This window comes from Astyanax mexicanus, chromosome 4, assembly GCF_023375975.1.
Source record: "Astyanax mexicanus isolate ESR-SI-001 chromosome 4, AstMex3_surface, whole genome shotgun sequence".
NCBI lineage: Eukaryota > Metazoa > Chordata > Actinopteri > Characiformes > Acestrorhamphidae > Astyanax > Astyanax mexicanus.
Window position 1 is genome coordinate 57,899,281 of NC_064411.1, and position 13,928 is coordinate 57,913,208.

At 38.6% G+C, this 13,928-nt stretch overlaps 1 protein-coding gene and 1 long non-coding RNA gene across 3 annotated transcripts in view; one reads left to right on the top strand and one right to left on the bottom strand.

Annotated features, from left to right (window-relative positions):
• LOC125801081 (uncharacterized) overlaps positions 1-3,040 on the bottom strand; it is a 156,342-nt gene extending 153,302 nt beyond the window's left edge. Inside the window, exon 1 of the long non-coding RNA XR_007438578.1 lies at positions 2,385-3,040. This is a non-coding gene — a long non-coding RNA (uncharacterized LOC125801081). The remainder of the gene's footprint in view (positions 1-2,384) is intronic.
• Positions 1-13,928, top strand: part of arhgef4 (Rho guanine nucleotide exchange factor (GEF) 4) — a 113,435-nt gene that overhangs the window by 21,197 nt on the left and 78,310 nt on the right. The window contains exon 1 of one of the 2 annotated variants that reach the window (XM_049476719.1): positions 7,916-8,037. The exons of the other annotated variant lie outside the window; for it this stretch is intronic. Coding sequence (XP_049332676.1) covers positions 7,999-8,037 — 39 coding nt within the window. The 5' untranslated portion in view covers positions 7,916-7,998. Of the gene's footprint in view, positions 1-7,915; positions 8,038-13,928 lie in introns of those variants that run through there. 2 annotated transcript variants of the gene reach the window in all.

Consider the following 13,928-nt stretch of genomic DNA (forward strand, 5'->3'; position numbering starts at 1 on the left):
TCAGAGCTGAAAGTTCAGATCCCATGGGCCGAACCGCACTTTCGAAAGCGTTTAGATCTTTTATTGCGATATCAGTATATAGTTCTGATGCATACCTGTCAAGTCTCCCGTTTTGGCCGGGAAACTACCGTATTTTACTCCTCTTTCCCGCCGTCCTCCCGTATTAGTATTTTCCCGTAAATTTCCCGTATTATATTAAGATAAAAAAAACATATATATTATTGAGGAGACAGGGCACTGACCGCTCTGTGTCTCTTAACCAATCGTGGAGCCGGTTCAAGGAGAAAGTCCCGCCTTTCAGGAGAAACAGCCAATCAGCTTGCAAAGGAGGGTCAGCGTGGTGAAGCCCCCCCCCCGTCGCTGTGAGTTCAGGCAGCTAGTTGGAGCTGCTGATGTTAAAACAGATCTGGATATTCAGCGATTTTTCTAAAAGAAAGGTAACGGTAGGTTAATCATGTAAACTGTGATGAGATTTTACTGATAGCTGTTTAAAAATACTCGTCTCCAAAATAAAACACACAGATTAAACCTTTTAAAATAAAAAAATTACAGCTTGTGACTCAGTTTAAGCAGAAATGTGGAGAGGACCGAAATAAACTGAACTGATCAGGAGTGATCAAAAGGAAGAAGTATTAATTAAAATTTATTAATTGTGTAGGCCATTAGGACTAATTTTTACAGATGGAATATATCTGGTCCATGTCCTTTTAGTAAAAGCTTTTTGCAGAATTTGTGCACCCTTTGTTCAATTTTAAATCTATTAAATAAATAAAAAACTATATAATATAAAAGAGTGCATTTATGCCAAAAAAAGACATGAAATCTTAACTTTTTTTAATATCTAGAAAAGTATTTTTAATTTAACTGTATTAAAAGAATGACATATGTAGGAATGTCCACAACATTTCAGATTCTGATAATCTAATTGTAGTGTGTAAGTGGTTCACATGTGGTTATTTTAGATTTTTTGTAAACCTGTTTTAAAATGTAAGGGATACTGAACCTTCGTTGGGCTGGTGGGACGGCTTTAAGCGGACAGAGGAAAATATCCCTTATTTTTAAATCTAAAACTTGACAGGTATGCTGATGGTATGTAATGTGTGTTGAACATGTGTTTATGGTAGGGGGTGAATCTGTCCGTGACGGCATGGCGAATCGTAGAGCTGTAAAGATGTTACCAGGCGTTTTATGATAAATGATTGATCTCCGGAGCTCAGGAACATTTATTCTGTGTTGTAAGAAAAGCAGTGATTTCACAACGACTCAGACTGACAGGATTCTGGCTTTAACTGCTGCAAACAGCTGTGAACCATCCAGATCAACACAGGGTTAACCCTTTACTGTCTAAAACATATATCTTTAAAATATTGTTTGTATTTTTAAAATGTAATCATGCATCATTATGCAATTACTGTAGCTATATATTGTCTTGCATTGAAATGACATAAATAGGACTTAAAAAGCCTTATTTATTGTACATTTAACATTTTTAACATCCCAACAAAAACACCAACGAAGCACAAAACATTTACCTTGGCAGTGCTATTTTAATCATACACTTACCCCAGTATTGCTATTCTGCTCATGCATTTACCCCAGTAGTGCTATTTTAATCATGATTTTTTTTCTCAGCAGTGCTCATTTAATCATGAATTTTACCTCAGCAGTGCTAATTTAATCATACTTTTACTTCAGCAAAGCTATTCCCGTCATACATTTACCTCAGTAGTGCTATTATAATCATACATTTACCTCAGCCGTGCTATCCTAATCATGAATTTACCTCAGCAGTGCTATACAAATTATACATTTACCTCAGCAGTGCCACTCTAATCATGAATTTACCTCAGTACAGCTATTCTAATCATACATTTACCTCACTAGTACTATTCTAATAATACATTTACCTCAGAAATATAATTCTTATCATGAATTTACCTCAGCAGTGCTATCCTAATCAAGAATCTACCTCAGCAGTTCTACTTTAATCATACATTTACCTCAACAGTGCCACTCTTATCGTATATTTACCTCAGTAGAGCTATTCTAATCATACATGTACCTCAACAGTGTAATTCTAATCATATATTTACCTCAGCAGTTCTATTTTAATCATGAATTAAGCTACATCATCCAACTCTTTAAAAAAATCTATTGTTAGAAGAAACACTGCAGTATTACTTCAAATAAATTAGTTATTCTTCTGTATAATTGTTTGCTTTTAATATATAGCTATTTTAAAAACACAATATTGGTTGCTAATTAAAAAATAAAGAAGACTTCAACAATTTAAATATGATGTCACAGCCTACTGGTCAAAAGTACATACAGCTCTGAAAAAATAAGAGAGCACTTTAAAAAATGATGAGTTTCTTTGATTTTACCAAATTAAAAACCTCTGGAATATAATCAAGAGGAAGATGGATGATCACAAACCATCAAACCACCAAACTGAACTGCTTGAATTTTTACACCAGGAGTAAAGCAGCATAAAGTTATCCAAAAGCAGTGTGTAAGACTGGTGGAGGAGAACATGATGCCAAGATGTATGAAAAAAAACTGTGATTAAAAACCAACCAGTGTTATTCCACCAAATATTGATTATTTCTGAACTCTTAAAACTTTATGAATATGAACTTGTTTTCTTTGCATTATTTGAGGTCTGAAAGTTCTGCATCTTTTTTGTTATTTCAGACATTTCTCATTTTCTGTAAATAAATGCTCTAAATGAGAATATTTTTATTTGTAATTTGGGAGAAATGTTGTCTGTAGTTTATAGAATAAAACAACAATGTTCATTTTACTCAAACATAAACCTATAAATAGCAAAATCAGAGAAACTGATTCAGAAACTGAAGTGTTGTATATTATATATATTATATTCGGGTATGAAAGGGTTAATCTCCGGAGCTGTGGAGGACAGTGAGCTGCTGGTGTTCTGATCTGACCCTCCAGACTCCTTCAGCTCGGTCGTCTGGGCAGCAGCGTGAGATATGTAGACGTGGTGTAATTGGTCGGAGAGTGGTGTATTGTTCCTGCACTGTTTCTCACGCCGCTGGAGTTCAGTTCTCACGGCCAGCGCTACGTCTACCTTCATAAACTCTCTACGAACACACAGACCGTCAGTACCAGCTTTACCTCACCTCACACCTCCAACCCAACATCAAAACCCCCTGCAACCCGGGAACTCTAAATTACATACAGACCGTTCCACAGAATCAGTGCCGTTTCTCTCCCCAGGAAATGACATGTATAAATGTGCACAAAATACATTTAAAATACATTTTATTGTTAATCAAAGTGTCTTGTACATTGACCTAATTGCAAAAGTAAGACATGTATTAAAAACATTGATAAAAACTACTTAGACCTCTGAAAAAATAGCATTTGTTACCTGTTACCCCACTCTCTAACTATAAACTTTACCATGAAATATATTTATTAAAATCCTTCAGAAATGTAATGTGTATGTTTTTTTTGCGTTGTTGTGTTTATCCAAACATAATCTATGCTTTAAAAATATATATTTTTCAGTATAAATACATAATATTTAAGTTAAAATACACATTTTAGTTGTGTCCCTGTGTTGTGGTTTCATTCAGTCCTGTTACCGTAACACGTACCCTCTGGAACATTCTACAACAGGAAGTGACATCAGCTGGTTCTGGTTCTGAAGATCATGGGAAGAGCAGAATTAAGTCCCTCATTAGTTTTTTTTCTGTATATTTGATCTTATTGTAACTGTAATGACTGAGGAGCTCAATCTCAACACTCAGTCCTGTTACCTAAACTAATTCTTACATCTTATTTGTTTATTTTTAAAATACAAATTTTGGGAAAATCACTAGAATGTGCTCAGCGTCCTCATGCTATTAGCATAGCCGCCATTAAGCTATTTTTCATGTTTTTGATAATTCTATGCTAAAAACTTACACCTGTTACTTTCATTCCTGTTACGCAAAACATAAAAAGTAACAGGAGTGAGTAGAGTCCCCTGGTTTATTGATTTATTAATGTGAATATTAGTTAGTGGAAACCACTTTTTTCCAGTTCTGTCTGGTTCATCATTTATCCATTTATTTAGTAAGTTGCATGACAATAAATTATATATAAATTATATATAAATATAAAAGATTGTTCTTGAAGTTCTTTACACAAAATTACTCTCACAGTAAAGATAAAGATCTCACAGCTCTATTCTTAACAGTTTCAGTCCCTTTTAGAATGAGCCGTTTAAGAGCTCTGTCACTTTTATGCTAAAAGCTGTTGCTAGCCACGCCCCATGTTCATACTAAGTGTTAGCAAAACACAAACAAGCTAATTAACGCTTAGCTGCGATAGAAGCACAAAACTAATTTTTGTCCTCTGCTGATTTGCCACGGACAGTAGTTAGAGATCCCTCCCTCAGACGAAGTCTGCTGGCTAATCCTGCTGTGTACTGTGTACTGAGTTTCTCAACCAGCTTACTAAAATGGCGTTTCTTTAACAGATCTAGTGGGTGGGGCTCTGGTGGGGGCTGACCGGTGAGGGGTGGAGCCAGAGCGGTTTCTTTTCGGGTTTCCTGGTTGTGATGTCACAATATGGGAGGAGCCAAGCAGCTCATAGAAGCATATGATTTCTGACAGTAATTTGCCTTGTTTCAGAGAAAACATGTAATTTCAGTTTCAGTGTAATATTATAATTACACTGATGGAAATGGTGCTAATTACATGATTAGCACCATTCTTCACATTTTTTCGTTTTATTTTTCTATATTTATATATATTATTAGCGTAATCTATAAAATACTGAATACCTTCACTGGATCTTATAATTTGGGTTTGCACCCAGTATACTATAACACCGTGCTAATTGGTGGGGTATAATTCGTTAATTCTTTTTAAGTCGTGAATCCTGGCAGTGAGATGAAAGTGAAGTGGGCGGAGCTAGACGGCTGTAGACTGAGTGTTACTGTACTGATGCTGCTGTAGCTCGTATTTCGGGTCTGGCTGGAGCTCTGAGTTTTGAGTTCTGCCAACTAGGTCAGTATTAAGTGTCCTGAGAGCGAAAAGCTAAACCGACCTGCTTTACAGTCCATTAGCTCTGAACCGCTGCCGGAAAGCCTTTCATATCCACTGACTGACCTCAGCACCTACCTGACCCCGAGATACTGAATAAATCAATCAGAGTGCCAGTTGTCACCTTTAAGAGGCAGGTGAGCTCTGTCTTTGGCACAATTGTATCTTAACAGCGCTGCGCTTTTTTGTTTAAGGGAACAGCAATGTTATTTTATTCTTTATTTTGTGTATTGTAGATGTAAAAGCAGGATTTGCATCCATATGTGTGTGTGTGTTTAATGAGCAATGGTTTAATCTGCATGGCTAAACTGTTGTCAGGGTTTTAAGCGGTCAGTGGCGTACCTGTATTACGTTTATTTGTGTGTGTAGCGAGTGGGGGTGACTTACTTGCTGTTACAATCTGGTAAAAATCTTAATTACAGGTGTTACATATTATATCATATGCTATAATATGTCCAAATAAAGGTCTTTTTTTTAATTCAGTGTTTTGTCATATTGCCAAGATCATATTGTCTAGGTATATCTAGGTGTAATATAAATTAGCTACAGTTATTATTATGTGAATTATATGAATGGAAGGTCCCCACAACAATAGCAGAACCAACATGTGTGGTTTAGTTTAATGTAGAGGAGCCGATTGGCTGAGGATAACCCCGCTTCCTGTGGGCTAAATAGAGCGGAACGGTTGTTTGGCCTTTTCTTTCCCTTTTTCTTCTCTCTCTCTGTTTACTCTTCTCTCTCTTTTGTATCTTTAACTGTCAGGAAGAACAGAATAAACCTTCCCGTCCAACCTGATCTCAGCACCTCTTTACTCCATCGACCAATCAAAACAGCTCTTTAACCGTCGCCCTGTTCACACAGGAGCTTTGTTTGTTTCTCTCTCTCTCTCTCTCTCTCTCTCTCTCTCTCTCTCTGTGTTTCTCTCTCTCTCTCTCTCTGTTTCTCTCTGTCTCTCTCTATAGCTCTTTTTCTGTCTCTATCTATCTATCTGTCTCTCTCGCTTTTTCTCTCTGTCTCTCTCTATAGCTCTTTTTCTGTCTCTATCTATCTATCTGTCTCTCTCGCTTTTTCTCTCTGTTTCTCTTGTTGTTCCTCTCTTTGTCTTTCTCTCTCTGTTTAATTTTCTCTCTGTCTCCCTCTCTCTTTCTCTCTCTTTTTCTGTCTCTCTCTCTATCTCTCTCTCTCTTTTTTCTCTCTGTTTCTCTTTTTGTTCCTCTCTTTGTCTTTCTCTCTCTGTTCAATTTTCTCTCTGTCTCCCTCTCTCTTTGTCTCTCTCTTTCTGTTTCTCTCTTTCCGTCTCTTTTTTCTATCTCTCTCTTTCTCTCTATTTTCTCTTCATCCCTCTCTGTCTATCTTTGTCTCTGTTTCCCTCTCTCTGTCTCTTTCTGTCTCTCTCTCTGTCTCTCTGTTTCCCTCTCTCTCTCTCTGTCTCTTTCTGTTTCTCTCTGTCTCTCTCTTTGTCTCTCTGTCTCTCTCTCTGTCTCTCTCTCTAAAACTCCTCTTTATTCTTTCAATAGTATAATGATATTATGGGATGTAGAGAGAGAAATATGTAAATCCTTCCAGTCTCTCTTTGAAGATCAAGAATGTGTTTTCTTGGTTGTGGTGTGTGTGATGATGCTGTAATTCAGCAGATATGAAGATGTTTACTGTGTTTCAGGTCTTTTATCTCAGCATGTCTGTGGTTTTTCTGATCTCAGCTGATAAGATGATTGGCTGGGGATTTAATCAGATCTCCTGTAGTACACACTGCTGCTGTACAGCAGAGGGCGCCATTCAGCCACTGCTGAAGCTCAGTGTAGAAAGGTGTGTGTAGAGGACAGGTCCCCACACTGTCTGTCTGCAGTTCGACAGTCTGTTTGATCAGAGTTTCTAAATGAGTTGATCAATATTAGGACATTATCAACAATCAGCAGTCCCCATGGTTTATCAGTACAGACTATATTGATTTATTGCTTGTAGAAAAAGAAACACATCCAGTTTATTGTTTGTGTATATCTGCTGAGTGTACTGCTGTGATGCAGCTGTATATCTCTGTCTGTCTGTCTGTCTACCTGTCTGTCTTTCTATCAATTTATAATTTTCGTTCACCTGCTAAATGTTCTGTTGTTTTGCTCGGTATGTCTGTCTACCTTTTTCTATCTGTCTATCTCTAATTATCTGTCTGCTTGTCTATTTATCTATATATTTATCTAGATCTTCCTTTCAGTCTCTGTCAGTCCATCCATCTATCCACCTGTCTGTCAGTCTGTTTAGCTTTTAATATGCCTTTCTGTCTGTCTTTCTGGTTGTTAGTAGGTCTGTTTGACTTTAGCTCTCCTTTTATCTATCTGTCTGTCTGTCTATCTGTCTGTCTCTGTCTGTCTATCTATCGATCTATCTGTATGTGTCTATATTTATCTCTTATTTGTCTATTTATCTGTATATTTGTCTATATCTTTTAGTCTGTCTGTCAGTCCGTCCATCCATCCATCCATCCATCCATCTGTATGTTTAGCTGTCCATATGGTGTCTGTCTATCTTTATGTCTACCTCTCTGTCCATTTGTTTAGGTTTTGATATGTCTTTCTGTCTGTCTGTCTTTCTCTTTGTTTGTCAGTGTGTCTGTTTGACTCTTTAGCTCTTTTTTAAATCTATCTATCTATCTATCTATCTATCTATCTATCTATCTATCTATCTATCTATCTATCTATCTATCTATCTATCTATCTGTATCCATCTCTATCTGTATGTCTCTCACCCACTCTCTCTCTCTCTGTGTCTGTCTCTCAGTACTTAGCACTCATCAAAATAGCAACAAGTGAGCACGCGGCAGCAGAAAGGCTACAGTACAGAGAGAGGCGGAGAGAGGGAGCGACAGAGTGAGAGAGGGATAGAGAATGAGAGAGAGAGGGAGAGTGAGGGAAGGTGGAGTGTTTTTCTCCTCCATGGTTTTCTCACCATGCTGAGTGTGATATATTTCTTACGCAGCTTCTTCGAGGTAAACACTCTTTAACTCTAAACTCTTTACACTGTTATACTCTGCTGAGAGTGTGTATTTGAGTGTGTGTGTGTGTATGTGTGTGTGTGTAAGTGTGAGAGTGTGTGTGTTTGGGCTGTCAGAGCTCTTGTTATCCAGGCTGTGCGTTGGGTTGTCTTGCTGTTGTTGTTAATAGTTTACAGCTGGTTTAAGATCAGGATAATGTTTAATGTTTAAGAGATAATCACAGTGTATCAGAGTGCAGCAGTTAGAGGTGGACGATATTGATGATATTTTGTTGGTATTGTGATAAACGGCATTATTTTAGACTTTTTATTAATATGTTTATTAATACGTTTATTGGGTAAAACTGTTCTGTAACTAAAAGGAGGATCTAGTTTAGACCCTGTTGGATCCTCTATCCTGGATAAAAGATGAGATTGAGACGGTTGGGTTTGGAGGTTCTACAGTTTCTGTATGGATCCTGCAGCACATTTACCCACAGATGTTGCTACAGCTGGGCCTGTAGATCCTGTAGCTCTACACTCGTATCTGAAGCTGAGTCCCAGCTGCTCCATAAATGCTGGATTGGTAATTAATCTGGAGAGCAGGTTTATGGAGGAAGTGCTGCAATTTGGTGGAGCCTGTGTTCCTGGTAAACCCTTGCTGTGTGTGGGTAAACATTATCCTGCTGAAAAATGAAAGTTCTGCAGGAGAGAAAGCAGCAACACATGGATCTGCAGGATGTTCTGTTAGTGTTCCTCGTATCACTACTAGGTGTGACCGACTGTCACTGTATGAGATGCTCCTCAGATAAGATCAATCAATCATCAATCACACCTGCAGTTTACACTGTGAACTCTTCAGTCCAGGTCAAAGGAAGGATTGAAGTGCTCACCACCGGACCTTCATACTAAAACCTGACTGTCGTCAAAACCCAAACAGAACCTGGACTCATCATTTAAAGACGATACGGTTTAGTATGTAGAAATTTTGTGTTTACGACACGTATGGTACAGTATGTGCTGAACGCAAGTGAATGTTGCCGGGAGGGTTAATTATAAACCTGTTATTTACATGATTCATTCATTACCCTGGAGATAATAACACACACACACACATTACCACCACACTCCTTCAATTACCAGCCCGGGCTGGTCCTGGCAGGCCTGGCACCGCAACAACCCAGACAAACACAAGAATACCCAAACACTGGCGCGGCTGGCAGAGTGTTGGCACACAGCAACCGCAGATTACTCAAACCGCTGGCGGCGGAGGAAGAGCTGCTTCTCTGAACACCACCCTGAACACCACCACATCTGTAGAGGATACATGCAGTTCCTGCTGTCATCATATCAAATATTACTATAAATATTACATAAACTACATGGAAAAAAGCATTGGGACAAAGCATAGAGTTTATCCTGCTTTTGTTGGAGTAACTGTCTCTACTGTCCAGACACGACTTTCTACTAGATTTTGGATTTGCATTGCTGTAAGGATTTCCTAGGTGGTTATGGTGTATGTATTGTTGCTAGGTGGTTGTGGTGGAGTTTCTAGGTGGGTGCTCACGAGATGGAGCTGTATTGTTTCCAGGTGGTTGCTGTGAAGTTATTTAGTGGAGTAACTGTCTTTACAGTCCAGATAGGACTTCCTACTAGATTTTGGACTCGCATTGCTGTAAGGATTTGACTGCATTCGGCATTTAACAAGAGCGTAATAAGGGAGATCAGAAGATCAAAAGACGGATGCTGCATGGATGAAGATCACCAGCCCCAACTCATCCCAATATCTCAAAGTATTGGATGGAGTGTTTCTTGGTGATTGTCATGGAGGTGTTTGGTGGTTGCTTACCAGATGGATGCTGTAGTGTTGCTAGGAGGTTGCTGTGGATTTGCTTAGTGGTTGCTGTAGAGTTGCTGTGGAGTTTCTAGGTGTTTGCTGTCGAGTTGCTTAGTGATTGCTAGGTGGTTGTTTACTAGATGGATGCTGTAGTGTTGTTAGATGGTTGCTGTGAAGTTGCTAGGTTGTTGCTATGGAGTTGCTTAGTGGTTGATAACTATATATACCCTGTAGTGTTGCTAAGTGGTTGCTGTGGAGTTGTTTAGTGATTGCTGTGGAATTGCTAGGTGGTTGCTTATAAATGGATGCTGTAGTGTTGCTAGGTTGTTGCTGTGGAGTTGCTGAGTGGTTGGTTACTCAATGGACGCTGTAGTTTTTTATGTGGTTCTTACTAGATGGATGCTGAAGCTTTGCTATGTGATTGTTGTGATTTATCCAAATTTATCACCAATCTAGCATTTATGGAGCAGCTGGGACTCAGCTTCAGTTTCAACTTACGAGTGTAGAGCTACAGGATCTACAGGCCCAGCTGTAGCAACATCTGTGTGTAAATGTGCTGCAGGATCCATACAGAACCTGTAGAACCTCCAAACCCAACCCTCGCAATCTCATCTTATATCCAGCATAGAGGAACCAACAGGGTTGTAGATAGAACCTCCTTTTTAATTGTTTTGAACAGTTTTCCACAATAAACTTTAATCCATTATACAATAAATCATTAACTTCTTGCAGTCGTGTTTTCTGGCGTACGTTGCGTAATACATGCGAGGCATGGGCTTTGTATACGCGTGACTCTGCGTACTGACAGGGTATTAAACAAAAGTTGATGAGTGTGAGTGTGAGTGTGTGTTAATGACATACCAGTTGGGGAATGCAGTGTGTGAACTTGCTCAGTGAAGGATGTTGGGACACGCCCCCTCTCCGCCGAGCCGAGAGGAGGAAGCTAATTGAAGCTGAATGAGAGAAAAGTGACAGATTTATTTCCTTCATAAGTAGCAAACCGAGCGTTTAACCTCCCGAACTCCAGCGTTAGAGGAACGAGGGGAACAGTAAACAGGACTTGGCTGAACCTCAGGACCTAAACATTAAATCTGGAAGTGCTGGAGGCTGTGGGACAGCTGGGTCGAGGTGTTTTACACTGTGTGTTTACATGTGTATTTATGTACCAGCATTGTTTACAACACACTGAGGCAGAATCGAGTAAGGCCCAAGCATGAATGGATGCATGATGAAGAATTATATTGCGATACTGTAATTCTGCAATACTCTATTTATCACTAAATGATTCTGCACGATACTTTATGGCATCTGTTTTACTAAAGAGGAATGTCTCCACCAGATTGCAAAAAAACACATCTCCTGAAACACTGAGATTGCATTTGAAATTAAAATATGCAGTCTTGCTTTCTAATGGTGAAATGGGCACTATTTAGTTAAATGGGTAGCTAAGTCTAAAAGTGGTTATTTAATTCAATATTCTTCACTGCAGGTTTATTAACCCTATTCATTTGATTATAGGTTACAAAGCTTAGAGTGTCTATGTTTCAAAAACAACTAATATTTGTATTCAATGTCACCTACCAAAAATGTAACACACTCTAAAATTATATAAAATATTGCGATACCGATGTGACATATGACAGAATAATATTTTGAACTGATGATGCAATGTTTTTCTACTGTGATATTCCATAAAATACAGGGATTTTGAACAGATATGACCAAAAAGCAGCGATTCCAACATGTAATGATATTAATAACACACTCTATGTATTAAATATTGGCATAAAACATACCATACTGGATATATAACGTGCATCTGTTAGAAAAATATACGGTAAACACTTTAACAAACACATCAGCCTTAGTTCAGACTTTGATCCGGACTTTCAGGTATGAAAACGCCCTGAAGCACATTTGTGGTTTTAGTATGTAAAGCTGTAATGAGTCTTAATAGGCTGAAATATAATGCTGTGTATCCAGTTTCTCACTCCACCCTAAACACGTCTGAAATCTAGGGTATTAAAAAGGGTTTTTCCTGCTTTTGTTGGAGTCAACAGAAGACAGCAAGCAGCTAAAACAGCTTAGGTTTGTGAGGTTAGGATGTTGGACGAGCCATTGGCCTGAGCTGCATGTGCCAACACCCCGGTTGCTGAATATAATACAGGAATCAGCCTAAAATACATGCGCCAAACAACCCGATTGCTGAGTATAACATGATAATTTTCCTGAGATGAATATGCCAAGAATTGGAATCAGCCTGAGATGCATGTATCAACACTCTAGTTGCTGAGTATAATACAGAAATTAGCCTAAAATGCATGTTCCAACACCCCGATTGCTGAGTATAATATGAGAATCAGCCCAAGCCACTTGTGCTTACTTGAGGGCAGCATCAATTGCAAAGGCAAGTTTATTTGTATAGCACTTTTTTACACAATGGCACTTTAAATCATTAAAAAAAAAAAAAAAAACAATGAACAATTTTTTATTAAAAATAAAGTGCAATAAAAAGAAAAAACAAAGATTTAAACAAATTAATACAAAATAAAGTAAAATAATACAATAAAAATAAAAAGTGCAGTGAAATAAAACGCTTTAGTTAAAAGCATTAGTTTTTAACCTAGATTTGAACAATTCTATATATGGGACATTTCTTAGACTTTCTTGGAGTCTTTTTCAGTTATATGCAGCATAATGAATAAAAGCTGCTTCTCCATGTTTAGACTGGATTCTGGGTTCAACTACCTGACCTGAGTCCATGGATTTAAGAGATCTATTGGGTCTGTATTCTTTAAACAGATCTACAATGTAGTTCGTACAACAACTCTTTAGTGATTTATAGATTATCAGCAGAACTTTAAAATATTAGAATATTCTGCAACTAACAGGAAGGTAATGAAGAGATTTTAGGACGGGAGTGATGTGCTCTGTTATCTTAGACCTGGTTAAAACTCTGGCAGTAGCATTCTGAATGTGCTGTAGCTGTTTAATTGTCTTTTTAGATAGTCCAATTAAAAGGCCAAAAGAAGGGACGACACTTAAAAGCAAGGGACAAGGGTTCATATGGGAAATAGGATTGGGCCACAGTGTTCCTCAGAGTAACACAAGGCCGATAGAAGAAGACAGAGTGGTTCTCCTGAGTGGAGAAGCCAATCAGATCCTGGCAGGAGGATGATACGGAGGATAAATGTGTGAGGGGTGATAAAATCACTGCTGAAATGTAAACATGCTTCTGAGAGAGGATTTATGAGGAACAGGGCAGTCCGTAAGACCTCAACACATTTTCAGCCTGCTCAGACATGAGTTACATCTACAGTGTGTGAATTATTATCTATTCACTCTTATATGCTGGATATAAGATGAGATTGAGACGGTTGGGTATGGAAGTTCTACAGATTCTGCATGGATAATGCAGCACATTTACACACAGATGTTGCTACAGCTGGGCCTGTAGATCCTGTAGCTCTACACTCGTAGGTTGAAGCTGAAGCTGAGTCCTAGCTGCTCTGATTTAATGCTAGATTTGTGATAAAACAATAAATCTGGAGATCAGAAGGACGTCCACAAGGAAGTGCTGCAATCTGGTGGAGACTGTGTTCCTGGAAAACCCTTGCTGTGTGTGGGTGATCATTATCCTGCTGAAAAATGCTGCTGCTATCAGCTGGAAGTTTTGCAGGAGAGAAAGCAGCAACACATGGATCTGCAGGATGTTCTGCACAGATCACTGAGATCACTGTTAGTAATGTTCCTCCTATCACTACTAGGAGTGACCAACTCTCACTGTATGAGATGCTCCTCAGATCATCAATCAAACACACCAGCAGTTTACACTGTGAACTCTTCAGTCCACCTCAAAGGCAGCCCCAAACAGAACCTGGAGAAGGTGACATTAGTTGACTAGTTGGACCATATAGGTCCTGGGCAATTTGACAACAAAACCATCTTGCTTCTCTTTGTCCAATGATGCGCCCCCTGTCAAAGTGTGTCAACTGGGAAAAATATGAGTCTTTGAGTGTGTCGTAGATGCATGTCTAGCAGTTAATGATCCCTCACCAAGAGGTACACTA